Source organism: Temnothorax longispinosus, chromosome 5 (genome assembly GCF_030848805.1).
Source record: "Temnothorax longispinosus isolate EJ_2023e chromosome 5, Tlon_JGU_v1, whole genome shotgun sequence".
NCBI lineage: Eukaryota > Metazoa > Arthropoda > Insecta > Hymenoptera > Formicidae > Temnothorax > Temnothorax longispinosus.
This window is the reverse complement of record NC_092362.1, coordinates 11,992,290-12,012,860: the sequence shown is the minus strand read 5'-3', so window position 1 is coordinate 12,012,860 and position 20,571 is coordinate 11,992,290. Positions and strand designations below refer to the sequence as shown.

Here is a 20,571-nt window from a genome sequence, read left to right as displayed (position 1 = left end):
GCAATTTGAGATTTAACCACAATTTATAAAAATCTCCGAAAAACAATTGAGTTGTTTGTAGCTGTAATGTGGCTTCATTCAGCGGTAGTAATGTTTTTACTATATCTTCGATTAATATCCACTCCTCTTCTAGTAATGCCAGCGGTTTCTTCAAATTTTCATTACAAAAGTCTTTATATTTCAGAAGCCGCTGCAACATATCAAATGTTGAGTTCCACCGAGTGGAAACATCAATCCGTGGTTTTTTTAAATTAAGATGTTGCAGAGAGTATCTGAAAAAACAATATTATTGTTGGAGTAAGCGCTTCACTAACAGTTCGAATCGTTAGGCTACTATCCGGAAGCGTCAGGCGGCGCTTTCTATTCAATGGCGCTGTCCGCTCTATCTACACTTGCGCGCTACACACATATACAGAACTTCACTTCCTGTATTCTGTTCTCGTCGCTTGTCAGAAAAATATATAACCTGCATTATATTGACTAAGACTGGTTTGCCTGTATTTTACCTCCTCTCACATTACAATTCTTACAATTAGAAGAATGTCGAATGTAATCGAATGTAAATACCGAAGTATACAAAAAAAGTAATGCGAGATTGAGGATACGATGTCGAGGCTTAGCCTCGACGCTAATAGCCTCGACGCTGCTAGCCTCGACGCTGCTAGCCTCAATCTTGCATCACTTTTTTTGTATACTTCGGTATTTACGGTAAAGTAAGTTGACTTCGTTCACGATAGATTGTTGCTTTGAAGCAATTATAAATTATTAAAATATTATTGGTATATTCGGTGCCAGTGTAGATTATAAAATTATTAGTGACCACCATGGGTCGAAAAAGGAATATATATTTATACGCGAATTTTTTCACTTTGACGTGGAAAAAAATGAGTGCACGTGCAAAACGTGTGGATTGTAGTAGAACTTTGGGACTAGTCCAATTAAATTCGTGATTGCAAGAGGTCTTATGTTTGCTGACCAACGAGAAACATTTTAAAAAGAGAGAGATAGCCGAAATGGTGTTTATTAAGAAAAACAATAACACTATTAATTTACAAAAAGACACCGATAACCTTCCTGTCATTTATGACAAAATAATAAACTTAATGTGAGCGCTTTCGGTTACCTCTGCCTTTGTTTCTCACTCAGTCGTCTGTCGTCACCTATAGTGAACGCACCACCGAATTTCACGTCTGTTAAATATGTTACGACTCGCATATCTTTTATCGCCTTTGACACACAAAACATGTAAGCGTTGCTATTTTATTCCTGAGTTTACTCTTCGTACGTCATTTTAGTTTGTTAATTTATTATTTTACTTTTTTTGTATTTTAGTTCGTAGACTCATTGCTGCCACATTGTGTATAATGAAGTGTTTTGCAAGCGTTAATTTATTGTACGCACTTGAGAAGGACCGGAATCTCGGTTGAAACGCGTTGTGCTTGTTAAATAAATATTAGCCAGTTTGGTCGCAGCAAAGGATTTTTGTAAATATAATAAAAACATTACTACCGCTGAATGAAGCCACATTACAGCTACAAACAACTCAATTGTTTTTCGGAGATTTTTATAAATTGTGGTTAAATCTCATATTGCAATTAAAATAAAGAATACAAATACAGCTGGAGTAGTTCTCCATTGCTTAGAGAAACGAGAAACACAGCTTTTAAATAATGAGGCAGTTAATGCTGCACTTTTTTTAGATCCCAGACTTAAACGTTTGTTATCGTCAGAACAAAAATCAAAAACAAAGAGATATTTGAAAAAGGTCGCTGACCAAATGATTTCGTTAAAACAGGTATGTACATACATCGTTGTTATTTAATTCTGTTAAATAATGTAATTTTCTCATTAATAACATTCAATTTTTAGGATGATAGGGCACTTAACGAAATAAAGGTGGATGCTACTTGTACTGATAATATAGCAATTCCAAGCACAAGTAATACTTCTTTATCTCTCTTAGAAGAATCAATAAGCGAAATGGAAGAAGACTCTTCTTCCAATGATGAATCAGAAAATAATTCTCGTGAACTCCAATCGGTGTACAATGAAATCGAAAATTACAAGGAAAAGCGTATCGGCATCGACACCGAATTAATGATCTACTGGAAGGAGAAAAAGTATGCGATACCACATATAGCAAAATTAGCTACAATTGTTCATGCGGTACCTGCCACGCAAGTTAGCGTAGAAAGAGCATTTTCAGCTCTTAAAGTGATGCTAGACGACAGACGATGCAAATTATCTGCACAAAATTTGCAAAAACTTATGTTTGTAAAATTAAATGCAGAATTTCAATATTAAATATTAATATATGTATAATATATACAAGTGTTAATAGAAATATTGTACTAATATTTCTTTTCTATTCTTTGTTTCATATATTTTCATCCCGTTTGTTTGCTTAAAATAAAATGTATAAGTTTTATAATTAATTTTCTTTATGTTGTCAATGAATACTAATTTTATTAGTAATGTTAATAACAATTGAAAATTTGAATGTAACCAGAAAGAATTTTTGCCGTAGATATTGGTTATCGGTAACAAAAAAAATTTTTTCGCTGTTGATTATGGTTATCGGTAACCAAAATAAAAATTTGGTCATCGATAAAATGGTTACTGATAACTAAAATTAAATTTTGGTCATTTATATTGGTTACTGATAACCAAAATTTAATTGCCGTCATTGATCATTGTTATTCGTAACCAAAATACAATGTTAATCATTTATAATGGTTATTTGTAATCAAAATTTTTTAATTGAAGATATTAACTCTTATACGATAACTTTTAACATTTGTCTTATAACAGTTATGATGTCTGGTTTCACAAGAAGAATGAAGAGAGATACTTTGTAACTCTGATTAACCGACTGAGGAGTAACCATTACAACGTCAACGAGTCGCTAACACAAAAGAGGTACATAAATGACGCCAGGTGTGAATGTGGTAACGAGTGTGAAAGTATCGATCACGTGTTATGGAGGTGTAACAAATATGACGAGGAGAGGGAGAGACTGGATAGAGAGCTCAGACTGAGAGGAATAAATGAGGAAATAGACGTTACAAGGACACTCAGAAGAAAGGAATGGATTACAATTAGAAGTATATATAATTATATTAAAAGAATAGGAAGGATTATATAACTAAGAGGACAAATACAACATAGGTCAAGCATCGTTGTGCTATATGGCTCCAGGGTGGGGCCGAAGGCACTAAGTTCCTCTCAACCGAGGAAACAACTCCAAAAAAAAGTGTCGGCTACCGTGACGACCGGGCGTTGTTGTTCCCATATTTTTACAGCAACTTTACGACAACGATATACATACAAGATGACGGAAGAAAATATTACAATAGATGAGATCATTATTAATATTGTACGAGATAACAAATTTGTTTATGACAAAACGGACGTTAATTATAAAAATGGTAATAAAAAAAAGAATGTATGGAAAATGATTGCTTTTTCAATTAAAAGAAGTTTATAATGTGAATATGTCAGATAGGAAATATATGTTATTAAAATATAAATCAACTTGTTTTGTCAAATATATTAATCTTAAAACAATACTAATCTACGTGTTTTTTTATATAAGCCGAAAATATTGAGAAACGGTGGTCAGCACTTCGAGATATGAGGGATGAGAAAACGTGGAGACACTGGTTAGTTTTACACAAAATATCTTTTATTCTTCTCCTTGTCTTACACTGACAATGAGATGGAGGGCGTGAGTGTGCGTGTGTGTTTGTGTGTCGCTTCGCCGTGTAGGTGTGGGCGTTGACGCTGGCTCAGCCGATTCGCAGTTGATCGCGGATATGCTCGCAGACAGACGCGGAGGCGCGGAACAGTGTCACGACTCGTGTTTATACGGACTCGCAGACAAGTATCTATACGGACAAGTACGGCTTTATCTACGCGGACAGGTACGGCTTATATCTACGCGGACTTATATCTATACTGCCTTATACGGACGGTCAGGTGGTCAAGAGCTCAATCGGGGGCACCCGACTGAGCGGCCCGTACACCGGGGGCGGCCCGTCTTCCGTACGGCGGAAAGGATCGGGGGCACCCGACCCAGAGGCAGGAGAGGACAGGTAGAACCAACCGGGGTTACCCAGCTGGGGAGGCCCGTACCCTGGGGACATCCAAGTAAGAACGGGGGCGCCCGTTCTCTGTACGGAGGAAGAGGTTGGGGGCACCCAACCTAGTGAGCGGTCTCGGAGAGTGGTTGTGTCGGGAGCAGGAGCCGGACAGGACTGGTGACTCGAGTTTTTTTTTTTTTTTTTTTTCCGATGAGATTAGAGAACGCAGTTCCCAGGACTAGCCAAACCTGCATATAACATAATCAAGTAATACCGAAAAAACATAAAAGTTTCTGAAATCGGAAAGACGCTTAGTTCCAGAATGAAGCGTATGGGAAAAATTGCAAAAATACCATTGAGCATATAGCAGCAAAACATAAGGAAAAAGAAAAAGGAAAAGGAAAAGTGGATTATAGAAGGTAAAAATAGAAATAATATATAAATAAATAAGTGAGCAGAGAATATGTGTATGTAGTCAAAAATTAAGACGTGTGCGACAAAAATCACAATGAGCAGTACTCAATGCAAAAAAACATCCACCCATCAATTTATTTAGGAATACTGGGAGCAAAATGCTTAGGCAAGCGACATTTAATTTTCATAGGAATATCATTAATGTTATAATCACCAATACAGCTAATTAGAGGATTTAAATGATCATGCTTATAAGCATTAGTAAGCTGTCTAGCAATTACTTCATCAATGTATTCGATTTTTGCATTAGAATGTAGTTCAGGTATAGGAGTATCATATGGCATGCCGAGAATTAGACACAAAAATTTATTTTGTGTAATCTGTAAGCGTTTTAAATAACAGTGCAAGTGAACGCTCCCAGATCAGTGCAAGTGACCGCACTCGGGTCAGTATAGAACTACGCACTCCGAGCACGTGCGCGTAGTAACAAAAAGTTACTAGCCACTGGAACAGAGCGAGTGCACACCAATCGAATTCGCCATAAGATCGTGCAGCTGCCGCCCACACGGGGGCAGCGTAAAGCATTGCAGATCTAACACATATTTTATATAATAGAAGTTTAAGATTAATATGAAGCCCACTATTACTGTTTATAAGCGGATATAAAACTTTCAGTTTGCCGAGGGCCTTGCAGGCGCGATCATGAATGGCCTGGCCCCATCTGAGGCCAGAATCAATTGGTACATCCAGGTATCTAACACATTTAGACCATGGAATCTGATGATTCAAAACCCGAATCAATGGAGACCCAAAATTTAATTTGCGGGTAAATACAATGGCTTCTGTTTTTTGCGGGTTGATTGACATTTTCCATTCTGAAAAGAAGCGAACAATGTCATCAGTGTAACATTGCAATCTTGACGCGAGTAGAGCTGCGCTCCACGAAAATGTGTACACAGCTGTATCATAGGCATAAACTGCAAGACTTGTATTAGGATGTTTAGGCAAATCATTGATGTGGACATTGAACAAGATCGGGCCCAAGATAGACCCTTGGGGGACACCCGTTAAGATATCAAAAAGAAGAGAGAGTTCTCCCTGAAAAGAGACCAGAAACGATCGCCCCACAAAGTAACTACTAAGCAATTTAACAATAAAAGTGGGCAAACTAATTGAATTTAATTTATATAGCAAACCGGCATGCCATACCGAGTCAAAAGCTTTTTGCAAGTCCAATAAAACCATAACCGAACTCCGATTCTTGTTTAACTCCATGGAGAAGTATTCCGAGACTCTAAGCAATTGCAAAACAGTAGAGTGGCCTCTCCTAAATCCAAATTGTTCATTAATAATATCATTGTTACTATTCAAAGAAGAATTGATCTGAAGCAAAATAATTTTTTCAAAAACCTTGCTAAAAGAGCTCAGCAGGCTAATTGGTCTGTAGTTTGAAGGCAAAGATTGAGATTTGCCTGGTTTAGGAAAAGCCAATATTAATGCAGTTTTTCAGACTTTGGGAAAATAAAATAATTTGAATAAATAAAACTTTAAAAATATAATAAAATTGCAGAATAATCTTAAAAACAGATTTTTTAAGCATGATATTAGTGATCTTATCCTTGCCAGGAGCTTTATTATTCGGCAATTTATTGATTACAAAGGCAACCAAGTTTTGAGTTAAAAAACTCAAATCCACAGGAGGATTTGATTCATCCAGAGACACAATAAAATCTTTCACTTTCGTATCATGCGGGGAGGCAAGACTTAAAGATGACGAAAAGTTTGAATAAAAACTCTTTGCAAGCGCCGCTGACTTATCAGCCGGGTCGTAGATAATACTTTGATCCTCCAAAATAAACGGAGGTGCAGGAACGCTTATTCGCTTTCGGGATTTTAATGTATTCCAAAAAGACTTATCTTTAATATTAACATCTTTAAGTTTATTAAGGGGGTAGCCTGGTGTAGCGGCTTCAAAAAATCGAATTTTTTTGCTTAAATCGATAGTATTCTATCTCTAGAATACGCTCCCTAAATCCTAAGCATGAACTTAGATTTTAGCGGGCTAAAATGAGCTCGATTGGTGCGCAAGGTCGAGCGCTCCGAGGAGCAGGATGCTGGGGGAGAGCTCTCAACGGTCTTTGAAAAGGCTCGTTGCCGGCTAATTTGTGAAGATTTGACGAAGAAAGAGCTGCTCAAAAGGTGTTTGGGTGGGCATATCCAAAATGCGAACGAGAGTTTCAACTCTACTGTTTGGCGGTTTGCTCCAAAACACCTCCACTGCAGCCGGAAGATCATAGAGATTGCTGCTTACATAGCAGCTGGAATATTTAACGAAGGCTATCTGTCAGTGCTAAACATAATGTCAGATTTGGAAATAGTTATTGGGACAGCATGCAGAGATTATGCCGACAAAATTAATAACAGCCGTACGACCGTTCGACCAGAATTGTCGAAGTAAAAGCATTGCTCGCGAACTAAAAAATATACATAAACAACGGCTGTTGGAGCAAAACGAGCTGTATGAAGAAGTTGAGGGGATATTATATGGAGCAGGGATAGCAGATTGACCAAAAAGTATAGGTAAATCAACAATAATAAGCTTTTATCAACCTTCTTTCTTATTCGAAAACTTTAAACGCGTTTTTCTCAAAACCATGTTTTTGAAATTGGCGTACACGATAACTCAAAATATTCTTGATGAATCCAGATTATTTTTTTCTTTTAAATTAAAGGTAATTAAATTGCCTTAAACTTATACCTATAATATGTACTAAAAATTTTGTTCAAAAAAAGTTATAAACAAAAAAAAGTGCGAAATTCATGCAAAAAAAATTTTTTTTCAAACCACTTTTTTTAAAATTTTTTATGATAAAACAAATCATGTTTTAGGTATAACTAGAAACTACGCTCATAAACTTTACAAAAAAATTTTTTTTTTGTTTCAGATCGTTCTACGGGATGCTAGAGTGTACGCCATTCAGAAAGAATTTTCGAAGCCACCTTCGTATTTGATCGCATAACTCCTGTGTACTTACATATATTTATTCAAAAAAATTAATTTAAATATTTTAATATGTACACAATAAATGGTGTTAATTGCAAAAATATATATTAAGTAGTTTTTTTTTAATCCAGAAAAAGAGCTTGTTTTTGACGTTCTACACCAAGCTACCCCCTTAAACCAATAAGCATCCTTAGCCTCCTGTAGAAGATTTTTGATATGTGAATTCAAATGTTGCGAAAGATTTTATAGCGTGAAAAACCCGGCCTCTGATATTTCCTGCGGAAATAATTACGAAGTTTAACCAAGAAATCATGTCGCTCGGAATATAATGGCTCTAAAGAATGATAATGATATCCAAATTTATTAATAGTTGAGGCTGATTTAAGAGATCTATGTAAAAACTTCTGAAGTTCCTCAATACATGAGTCTACATCATTATCACTCCTGAGATCAAAATTAATTTTCCATTTATTAGTTGCCTCTCTAAAGCTTTCCTAATCAGTTTTATAATATGCTTTGTCTTTTTTAATTACAGAAGTATTTTCCAGGTCTAAAATTATAGGAAAATGATTAGAGGATAAGTCCTCCTTCGTATAGCAATTATTATCAAAAGAAATATTCTTAGCCAGGAAGATATCAATATTAGAAGGGTTTCTACGCGGAATTTTGTGAAAAAAAGTGGAACTATAAATAATAGAAATATTAGATTTATTTAAATAATTGTATAAATACACCCCTCTCGTATTATTAGAAAGATTATTCCAAAGTCTATGCTTAGCATTAAAATCTCCGCCAATGATCACTCTTAAATGAGCATAAAAAAAAAACATTTAAAGAATCAAAGAAAAAATCAGATTTAGGAGAGGCATACGCAACACCTACCATAAATCTCAGACCCGCACAGACCTCGAGCAGGAGTAACTCACAGCCCTGCAAAATGTAGGGAGGTAAAACGACATATTTAATTGACCTGCTGATAATAATCGCTAGTCCCCCTGCAATAACCTTGTCGGAATCCTGGCAAACAACATCATAACCAGCGAAAGAAAAATTAAAATTTGGGTGCAGCCATGTTTCACTGACTAAAGCGATATCAATTTTATTGTCAGCCAAAAATTGACCCAGCTCCAGCACTTTATTCTTAAGACTTGTGGCATTCCACAAGCACAATTTAAGATTTGTTAACATTTGCGAGTTGAAGGCTAATAAATTAAATCAGCTGCCTCAATGAAAGCTTGCAGTTTACTAAGACCATCGTTACAAGAGGCAAGATTAATATTAAGTTGTTTGATAACACTGAGCATGTTCGGAATATCAACCAACTGCCTCAGCTTACTAATTTCCGAAAACAAGTTATTAACGTTGTCAATATCTTCCGATCTATTATTTGTGAAGGCATTTCTGTTTACATTTGTAACCGCTTCCGCATAAGATCTAGCAGGCGATCTCATACGAACAGATGTTGTTTGTTTACTGTAAAGACGAGAAGTAACTGGAGCCGAATTCAAATTTAGCTGACTATTGAAGACAAAACTACGGTTAGAATTAGAGGCTACTTTTGCGTGCAAGCGCTCCGGATCATGCACAAAATTTGATAAAGCGTTCGAAACAGGTTTGACAAATCTTTTCTCCAAGAATTTTAAATAAGCGGAACATAGAGTGAAACTAGCCGGGGATTTTTTTGGCAGTTACAACATTTGGCCGGAGTGTCAGGAGACTTTTTACATTCCGTGGTTAAATGATCCGCAGCACACTTGACACAGCGAGGTGACTTGAAACAGTTAGTTGACGTGTGTCCAAAAGCTTGACATCGAAAACATTGCAGAATCTTCTTGGTGTTGTTGTATGGCGAAAGTCACCGCTCCCTAATTGCGACACCTAGCTGTCAGCGTTACTTCTGGATTTTGCCAAACTCACCTGAGGCGGCATTCCGGGTTTTGCAAGTGGCTTCCAGGGCACTCACCCGGAAGCAAAAGCGCTGACAGCTAAGTCAGCATCGCGGAAGCTAATGCGCAAGTGATAAAATCCCGCCCTTTCGAGAAGCGGCGGGCAGTCTAGACCGAAAGGCGATATCGCGCACGACCGAACGTAAACTACTCTATTGTGAACGCCCGCAAGTCAGGGCAGTGAAATAAGAAGATATCTGTATCAGTCTAACAATAAGTTTATTAAAAGTTGCTCAAACAAGAATCTGGCAACGTCTTTCTCCCTCCTCCCGGCGGATCCTAAAGAACCCTCCGTGCCGACCCTGCGATCCAAGGTACGGCACAACAAATTGGTGGCAGCGGTGGGATCTGTCAACCGGACGAGAGGACATCCTGCCAGTTCTGCGCCTGCAATACGGGATCTTTAGACGGCGGTACATCCCGGAGAGGAACCGCCAGACAAATGCCGAGTGAGTGTGTGAAACAACGGTAGCAGCCGCCGAGTGCCCCATATCAGCGACACCGGAGAGATCCCAACCTACCGCACGGACTCGCCAGCCCGAGCCAGCGCCACACGGACGCACCGAGCTAGCGAAGCAGCGCAGCAGGGACACAGCGAAGCAGAGACGACACAAAGCAGCGGAGCGGCCCTGCAGGACTCCGACACAGCAGAAAGCGGACACCATGCGCTGCGCGGCGGTACTGTAAGTCCGAAACACTCTGTAAGCCGACCACGGCACGCGCCGAGCGTAGAAATAGCGAGCGTCCCCCGCGTTTGAACGCCAAGAATTAATTTCGCGTTTACAGGAAATACAACCGCGAACGCCGAAAGAAATTTCGCAATTACATGGTATACAAGCGTGAGCGCCGATAGATGTCGGACGACTTACCCCGGCATCCCCCTATCAGCAACGCGTCCTTCGTGTTGAGCGAGCGCGCGCAGCAAGCAATAGAAAATAGCATCCGAAACCGTTTTCGCGCCGCACGACGTACCGACCACGATTCCCTAGACCGCGTGCGACGAAACTTAGACGCGCAACTCGCCGACGACGATAACACGCCAGTGCTCGAATTACACCCCAACGTCGTAGTAAAACGCGAATTCGAGTTTTTAGACGCTAGCCTCTGTAACGCGAACGAAAACCCGCGAGATAATACAGCGAACCAAAGCGGTGACGAAAATAGCGACAATCACGACAGTGACGCACACCGATTGCCCTCGACCGACGGTGACGTACGATCGGACACCTCGGCCGATACTCAGAGCGAGAACGCAGGGAGAGGAGAATTCTCCCTGACATCGTACGAAAGCGATATATTCGACCCCGAGGAAGAGGATTATACTCCCCCGGGCTAACACGATGAGCCAGCCACGGGCTGCCGCGACCATTGCGCCGCGTGAGGACATATCCCCTGCGCAAATTAGCGCCGAAATAGAGCGGCTCAGACCCGCGAAAAATGGGCAACCGTCCAAAACCAACCAAAGTCGAGCCCCCGAGCCGACGCAAGTAAGCCCAAGAGCAATAAGCTCCGTGCTCAGCGACGTACTACGCATGATGCGCGACATGCAGGAACGCATGGACCGCACGGACAGTGGCCATGCGTCCATGCGTCTTCGGTGAAAAACTCCACCTTGTCAAAAATGCTTTCCCAGCGAGCAAAACACAGTCATAAATAACAAGCGAAAAAGAGACACCACCGCCGTCGGCGCCCTGAAAAGGGCGGAATCCGACACGCCGTCAGCGCCCTGAACAGGGCGGAATCCGACGCACGTTACTCTTGGCTCGCGCTCGCTAATTCCGTCGTCAACACCAGGCGGTCCAAACTCCCTCTTGGAAAAGTGGGGGACACTTTCAGCGCCGTCTATGACATGCACCCAGAGATATGAACTAAAATAAGTAGTGGGGGAATTGGCGGTACTTTAAACTGTACATGCGCGTGCATATACCTTATAGCAAGTAATTTCATATACAATTTTATAATATATATAAAATTTAATGCAAATGTAATTAATAACTAATATTATTTCATTATTATTTTACCTATATTGATATTTTAAACATATTTTTTTCCATAAATACATACATGCAATGCATTACATTTTTCCGTCCCACTTTAAACAGACTGCGGACTGTCGGATATCAATATCAAAAAATATTAAATATCCGGTGTGGTTAAAAAAGGTGATGCAATACACATATGTGTCCCACACATCACTTATATACAAGCACACACAGATTCATACATTACAAGAAATATACAATGAAATAAACACTATGAATAATACATATAAAACACAAATACAATAAAATACAAAATGAATACATGCATATACACACATAAATATTAAACACCCTATATTCTTCATTCATTCCACTACATTTCTTCTCAGATGCTACCATTTTGCTTTCGCTAAAACTTCACATCTTTCTTCCGATCTTATCTCCACCCCTAGCCACCCACAACCTGAAGGCATGCCTTCCTGTAGGGAAAACATGACTTCTTCAGGTAGATAATTGATCGGAATAGAAGGACCTACCTATGTTAAATTAAACTACTCATACTCGCTCACACTATACAATAATAATTATTAAGTAATACATTGTTTTTGTTTCACAAATTCTTAACATTTTTAAAATGAACTTTTTTTTTATTTTTAATATTTTATCATTTTTATTAATTTTATTATTTTTATTATTTTTATTATTTGTACGCATTCGTCTACTTTCCAATATATCATTTAGAACATCGCGTTGTACAATTTCAATATCACAATTATTTAATAATCTATTCTTCTTATCACACCACAATACAATAGTTTTCAATGTAATTATACGCATTACAATTTTTGATATATCATTATAATGTTCAATACATACGTGCCAATCTGTATTGAAAGTACATGTTTCCAAATAATTTAATATAATTTGCAAAATATTTCGTTGATGACTTCTCGTTCTTAATAACTTATTAACTAAACATATTACTTGTCTTATATAAACTGGAAATTCACTACTTCTTAAATCATGTTCACATTCGATACAAAAGTTAACTTCTTTCAAAATTAAACGTAAAATTTCTTCCCGATTATCTAATGACGATGCAATAATAGAGTCATCGCATACATTTATATTTGAAATTAATTCTGATTCTTCATTTTCAAATGTATTACAAATTTTATGTTTTTCTTGTAAATATTTTTCTAATGTAGATAATATTCCACTATCAGATTCTTCGCAATTACCACGTGTTAAGGAAACTGATTTCATGTTATTAACTAATAAAGTGAGAAATGACTCTTGAAATTGTTTAGGTGTCGGATTAACATTACGTATAGCATGGCTTCTAATTTGTCCAAAAAAATTTTCCAACGGAAAATTCTTGATTACAATAACGCGTATTTAATTTATGAAAATTATATTGATCATGAAGTACTTTCCAAAGTTTTTCAAAACCATTAACCGTAAATAACCAGTTTTTTAAAGACGGCACTGATGTAATAATTTTATGTGACATTTTTTCTACATATCCCATATTATGTAATTTATTTTTCGCACTCACCCAGAACGCGTGATGTTGACTGTTATCGGTTACTGGACGTCGCAGTTCATTGCTGTTGTCATTTTTGGCATCTCCATTCACAGAATCAAAAAGATTATTGAAGAAATCGACGGCTTCCAACGTTGCTAATCCTTCTTCTTCTTTGATGTTAATATCTTCGTTATCTATATTCACAGTTACTGCACATACAAACACATGTATTTACATATAATTTGCATATAATTCTTATTACGTTATTTGTGACAAAATGAAATATATTGTGTAGATTCATGTTATATTCTCAAGGAGAACAGAAAAATCAAAACAATGGCAATTTGACCCTCATATTGATCAAATTTTTTTATCACGATTTGATCAATATAAGATCAAATTAACATATTTTGACTTTTCTGTTTTCCTTGAATATGTATTTTGTACCTTCTTGATAATTTAAATATGTATTTATTATAAAAAAACTTACATTTCGATCTTACAAACGTTTCGATGACGCTGGCCATTGTACCGCTTAGAACTTGTACTGCGTGTTTTACACGCATTTTTTAAATTTTATTTTCAATAATGTGTTCCGGTGTGATTTTTCTTAAATGTGGACGGGTTACATGTAACGCTTTATCCATAATCCATGCAGTTTTTATTATATCCCACGATGCTATTTCTGTCGCATTATTATTTGTAACTTTCATAGCCAGGTCTTTCGTTAACAAATTATTTCTAATGCCTTTGATGAGATGCGGTGGGTCGAATAACGGTATAATTTCATTATCCCCTATTTCAAAAGTTTCACCTAGTAACAGAGTAAACATTTATAGAAATGCATTTTATTTTTGCTAACATAATTACTGTGTATCCATATGACTACGTGCATGTATGTATGTGTATTATACTTACGCTCTGATCTATTTTCCAATTTTCGCTTTTTATTGCTAACAGATATTAATTCTTTTATCGCTGCTGTATTGGAAGATCCTTGGTCACAGACACTAGCAACAATGAAGAAGCCTGCTTGTTGTAATTTTAATATGTGTTCTTTGATACATCTAACTAATTGTGCGGTATTTGTCTGCTTATCACAAAAATTAAATGAAACCGGCATTTTCCAACCTGAATATAATCCTCGTAGCATAAAAACTAAAGAATGATCCGCAAATTTTTGCGTACGATTGTTACCCCAATCCTCAAAACCACATATGATATCCTTTCGGCGATCATAAGTAAGTTTGGGTTGGATAGATACCTCGTCCCACATAAGAATGCACACTTTCTCCTTCCTTGACATTTTTGGAGCTAAACTCTTCAAATGTCTCAGGATGAAAGGGTTCAATCCAGGAATCAAAGGTATTTTATGTAACACCGACTGCAAAGTTTGAATAGATGGAATTTGTTTAAAAATTGTTCTTAAAGAGGTATAAGCATGCTTCCCCATTGTCTTGTATAAAGTTAATGCAAACGCTTTGTGTTTTGCATTATATCGTTGTCCCTAAAAAATATTCAACATTATTAATAGCTAAATATTCAAGTTAATACTACATGCAAGTGCAAGATTAGATATAAATGATTAGAAACTAGTATTTTTAAATTCACACTTAAATCAAATCTTTAGAAATTAAAATTTAATCCGTCATATTGTTGTGTCTGTTTTAATTTATGTTCTTACGCGTATTATATAAATACGATTAAATTATTAAAATTTTAGACTATATACAATAACCTTAATTATATAAGCACAAGCTAAAAATACAAAATATTAAGCACGAGTGTATGTACGTAATTTAGCGTGCACATGCATTATTGGCCAGTGAACAGGCGCGGATGTATTATATGTAAGTTTAGAAATTTGTAGAATCAGAAAAACCATCCAAACTATTCAAGAGAATATTTTTATAAAGAAAATGCACTACTTTGTTTTAGTCATTATTAGTTACAAGCAATGTCTTTTTGTTTTTTTCGATCATATAATCACACCAGTAATAGAATAGTAAAGTAAAGAAAGATTCATATACATATGTAATATGCATATGTATTATACATATGTACATGCAATATAAATATAAAAACTTGCAAAAAAATCTTGGCAGCAATCACATCCCATTTCATTGTACATCATATGTGCTGTCAACTTACTTGTACTGTCATATCACATATATTAATGTTATATGTGATTATATAACTGCTATTTTTCTTTGTATTTCCTGTGATATACTCTTTTTCTTCAGTTTGACCCCCCTTGAAATTCAATATTGGCCTTTATATTAATTTAAAAGTAATAAATAAACAAAATAAAAATAAGAAATGAATTAAAAATAATACTAAGAAGTGACAAAAATAAAAAACCTAATTATTTACATGTAACAAGTAACATTACTTTTTTAAACTTACATAATTACATCTAAAAGTATTATGTATGTGTGCGCGTGCGCACGTATCTGAAAATGATGACAAAAATATAGAATGTTAAGAAAAGACCGTCCATTAAGTACAAAGCGTTACTCCTCACGAAAAATTGTGTCGAAAACTTCTGAACCATTATACATCTAATAAAGCAGAAATTATTATATAAAAACAATCCAATTAACGTTGTCCTTTAACCAGTACGTCGATGAACCGCTTTTAATAGTGGCGAACTTAGCAACAAATCGCTCACGCATACTATTAGGCGCGTGGTTCATTGATGTACTCCCGGCTAAAGGACGACATCGATTGGATAATTTTTTCAATAATTACTATTTTATTAAGCGATAAGGAAAAAAACGGTTCAGAACTGTTTGACTTAATGTTCGTGATAAATAATGCTATATGCCTAGGAAACGATCTTTACTTAACATCCTGTATAAATAACATACCTCTGGTTTACAATGCAAATTTTTTAATATTATTTCCATGAAAATTTTTTGTGTACTTGTCACATCCTTCATTAGGTCCTCCCATTTATTTTTGTTGCACAATTCCTTCATTTTCTTACGTTGCAGCTGGATGTACTTTCTCTTCTTGTATAATTGTTTTTGCGTTTTTTTCAATTTCTTTTTCATTATATTTTCAAACGATTTCATTGCGCTGTAGTTTCTCTTCTCTCCTTGTATTTCTCTTGTTTCTTCAATTGTGTTACTTATTTCCTCTTCTTGTATTTCTTCTGTTTCTTCCAAAATTGGTATTAAATTAGATTCACATCCAACATTTTTCGCGATCTGTACATTTGGATTTTCTTCGTAATTGCAACATGGCTGTTCATGTATTTCTGGTACATTAATATCTGGTGTATCAATGGCTGCTATATTAATATTAGGAACTGCAATTTCTTTTAAAATTCGCCGTTTTGTGTAATCACAAATTAGATCGTCAGAAAAATGTAGGGTGCAAATTCTTAATTTATCCAATCTTTGTTTTGGTGCATCTGTAACAGAAGTACATATTTTATACATTAATTTATGTACTACAATGTATATCTTTTATCATAGGCCGGTATTCATAGTCGGTTTTTATATTTAAGACCGTCTTAAGTTCAATCATAAGATGTCATGAACCAATCACAGAGCCGTATTAGCGTCTTAAGACATTACTTAAGACGGTCTTGAAATAAGATCTGACTATGAATACCGGCCTAATAGAGAACTGATCGTGGAGATAAAGCTCGGATTTTATGTTCTCTTAGACAGGAACACAATGCTTACGTAATCCTGTAATCCACTCAGTAATTACAAAACGTTATTTTAGAATGAAGAAGAAATTTCAAAAGTTCTGATCAATTTTTTCCATGCTTAATTAAGAAATTATTAAATAAAATCCATCTAATTGGTATAGTTTTTCAAATGGACATACATCCGTAACCCATCTCACTGGTGAAAATCATAATACTTAACGAACGTATATTTGTTTAAAGATTGGCACTAATTGGATAGACTTACTAAATAATTACTTCTTTATTAAATATCGGGAAAAAATGTTTCATTTTTAAGACTTTTATCTAAAAATAATATAATTAAAGATAAATGAACACAAAATCTAAAGCAAATACGAAATAATATCAAGAATAGAGCTCTCGAAAACAATAATAGATAAAGTCATAAAGGCAATTGAGAGCCGTTTCGCACGATGGACGGGCGACAATAACAACAAAATTATAAAATTAATATATATAATATAACGCAAACGTTTCGGTCCTTAGTTTGGACCCTCCTCAGTACATACAGATGGTCATCAGAGTAAATGCAGTGGTCAAAAGTGTAAAGCAGTGGTCACAGTAATATAATGCAGTCACTGTCAGGTAACTTTTACGATTTAATTTTAATGTTTGACCATTTATATTTATTTAATTTTCTTTTGACGGAATTAAGGTAACAGTCGGATTGGAGATTCGAGATGCATACTCTCATAAAATCTTGGAGAGCGGAATGTGACTGCATTATATTACTGTGACCACTGCTTTACACTTTTGACCACTGCATTTACTCTGATGACCATCTGTATGTACTGAGGAGGGTCCAAACTAAGGACCGAAACGTTTGCGTTATATTATATATATTAATTTTATAATTTTGTTGTTATTGTCGCCCGTCCATCGTGCGAAACGGCTCTCAAATACGAAATGTATTAAGCATATATATTTTCTCTCTCTCTTTCTCGTGTGTGTGTGTGTGTGTATGTGTGTGTGTGCGTGCGTGCGTGCGTGTTTATCTGTCTCTTTGTCTGTTTGCCAGTCTATCATAGAAAATGAGAAACAGTAGGACATATATATATATATATTTAACTTTTTTGACATTTCTGTTAATTCTGTTAATAAACTTACCAATTAAATCAATTCTTTGAATTGCTATTAACCAACTTCTTCTTCTTTGTTCATCCTTCGGAAATACGTGCAAGGGAATTTGTTTATTTGACGTGCACTTAGGCACGCAACATTTATAAACCATGGTCTGAAAAATAATTTATGGTTATAAAATAAGAAAGGAAGTATATAATATATAAACAATATGTAATAAATAAATAAATAAAATTTTCTTCTTTTCACTTATCAGGAAGTTGTCACACCACACACACACGAACGTCAATAAATATATTACACAAATTTCACACAGAATCACAGGAGTGTTTGCACTAATTAATTATCACTAAAAACACTAAGAAACACCGTAAATGGTTTATAATAACGTAAAATTAGCGAAATCAGCAACACCATATACTGCATAACCATAACGACATTTAGCGCGGTTTGGCAGCTAACGAGTTTGGTGAGCAAGCGGGAAGAGAGGTAAGGAGAAAGCAGATTGTGCTGCCGCCTGGAACATGCACCCAGTAACTAAAGCTCGGTCGCCATACAACTCGCGGAGTTTGATCCCCCTGGTCAACACGTCCGCTCCGCTCAAAGCCTCAGGACTCTCCTCTTCTCTTGTCGGTGACTCGAGCCGGCTCGAGTCCCCTATTTATACCCCGAGCGCGAGTGTGGTGGGGGCTGCCCCACCGCTCGGGCATAGGGCCGCACGCTGAACATGTGCTAGGCGGCCGTCAGAGCCGTAGCGCTGGTGACGAATACGCGTATCGTCACAACTATTTTACTTTATTCTTAGGACACAAGAATTGCTCATAAGAAAACCGTCAGAAGATTCGAGATTCCAACCAGTGCGCTTCCAGCAGGCTTGTTCCCAGCCAGTTGAGCCATGAAAAGAGCAGGAAGCTACTGTGGAAAAAGAGATATCGCAGGAGATATGGAATTCTTCAGAAATTGATCATACTTGCGATAAATCACAAATTATGGGTAAAATGTTTTTTTTTTTAATTTGTTACTCGTGAAACACAAAACGACATTATTTAAATTTTAAAAATTCTAGACAATGATGCTCAATCTCTTCTTGAGTCTGTAACAAGACCATGCAGTAGCTCCAGCTCACAACTTCACAATTTCAACTTCAAGAGCATAACTTCAAGAGCATTAATTTCAAAGATAAAGCCAACGAGAACAATTGTGCCTCTAATGGACGATTTCGCAAATCGAAAAAATATGAAAAATGCCCTCTTAGACGAACACCTTGTAGAGGCAGGTACTAAAATATCTGATGCGATGAATACCGTATCAACACTGATTGCCAGTACAACAAATAAAGATAAAGAAAAGGATGGGTATATGCTTGCAATAGAAGAAGGATTGAAACATGTCCTCGTAAAAAGTAGAACCCAATGCATTATTGAGGTTCTTCAGGTTATTGGAAAACATGAAATTAGAGAGTAAGATTACTAAGAACTTAGAGAGTAAGTTTTTTTTTTACCAAAAGTACAAAACTAAAGAATTAGATTGTTGATGCTTGTGTCCACGATGCTAAAACTTGGTCCAAATTCTTGGACCGAGAAATTTGTAGCTAATCAATTTGCAGCTTTTACGGAAAAGCGGCAATTTTATTGGCTACACGTTTCTCGGAACGAGAACTTATGTTAGAACTCAAGCTCTAGCATCGTGAACTAAGGTTTTAAGAATTTAAGAATAAGTATTTGTACCAAAGAGTTATTAATAATTTAACTAAGTTTTTTTTACCAAAAGTACAAAACTAAAGTAAGATTGTTGAGCTTTGTGTCCACAATGCTAGAACTTGATCCAAGTTCTCGGACCGAGAAATTTGTAGCCAATCAGTTTGCAGCTTTACAGAGAAGCGGCAATTTTATTGGCTACACGTAGTACGAGTAACACTGAAATAGAAACTTTATTAAAGTTGCATTTTTACATTATTAATGCACACTGAAACGAAATAACAAAGCAAATTTCAAATTCTTATTGCATGATGTGATTATATAAAAACAATTTTTTTTTTTAAATTTAAATAAGAAACGTAACCTCGGCCAAAAAAATTTTAAGAATTTTACGAAAATATTTATATAAGTTAAGTAAAGTTTTACTCATCTTGAGTGCCTTATGAATCGTTCGATGTATAATGCCATTTAACACTGTTGACTAGACAAGTTTTTATTTCGACCGAGCCCAATAATTCTCTTTTACATTTCGACTCATTTACGTTAGTCAATTAAAATCTAGAATAAAAAAATGTTCGTAACAGACTTCGAAAGCCTGACGTGTCCCGGGGATAATCAACGCGGGTTGCTTGTGTGTCTGAAATTCTGAGCGGTATGATGTATTTATTTATCATCGTTTTGTCGGACGGCAAAATTATAACTTGATATTCATTAGATTTAAATAGCACAACGCGTTGTGCTTCCGATCGAGCTTCTAGATAACGTGTGATTACGCAATCGCGCCGTCTTTACGGCATGACATAGACCGGTCGTGTGATTTCCCAGTAAAGTTACACGCACGCACGCAAATGGGCGCGAGCACGTAGTACGGTGGGCGCGGGCGAAAAACTACACACCGTGTGATATTCAAATGAACGCCACTTACGACCGACAATCGCGCTGCCATAAACAACGTTTCGCGGTTTCACAGGCGTGTCTCCTTATTCCGGTCGAAATTCTCCGTGTGATTTTTACGGTTTTTACACGAAACAAACTGGAATTATCGGCAGAGTCATCTCGATAGGCCCTACAGTTAATTAGCGACGATATTACTTATATTAACACGCCATTAACACCTTGGGGTTACACGACATTT

The 20,571-nt window shown here is 36.4% G+C and overlaps 1 protein-coding gene across 1 annotated transcript; it reads right to left on the bottom strand.

Moving 5' to 3' along the window:
• Window positions 1–15,206: 15,206 nt before the first annotated feature.
• On the bottom strand, window positions 15,207–18,281 carry LOC139813190 (uncharacterized). Its single transcript, XM_071778544.1, has 3 exons — window positions 17,767–18,281; window positions 15,827–16,374; window positions 15,207–15,409 (listed from the first exon to the last, which is right to left on the bottom strand). Exons 1-3 carry the CDS (start codon window positions 17,888–17,890, stop codon window positions 15,359–15,361), a joined length of 723 nt encoding a protein of 240 aa, XP_071634645.1. The 5' UTR covers window positions 17,891–18,281; the 3' UTR covers window positions 15,207–15,358.
• Window positions 18,282–20,571: the final 2,290 nt, after the last annotated feature.

Excerpts from the sequence above, each read along its gene's own strand:
- LOC139813190 (XM_071778544.1), bottom strand. The coding sequence starts at position 17,890 with ATGGTTTATAAATGTTGCGTGCCTAAGTGCACGTCAAATAAACAAATT. Across the intron at positions 16,375-17,766 it reads TCAAAGAATTGATTTAATTG|ATGCACCAAAACAAAGATTG; the intron begins GTAAGTTTATTA and ends CTTCTGTTACAG. Across the intron at positions 15,410-15,826 it reads ATTTGCATTGTAAACCAGAG|ATACGTGCGCACGCGCACAC; the intron begins GTATGTTATTTA and ends CATCATTTTCAG.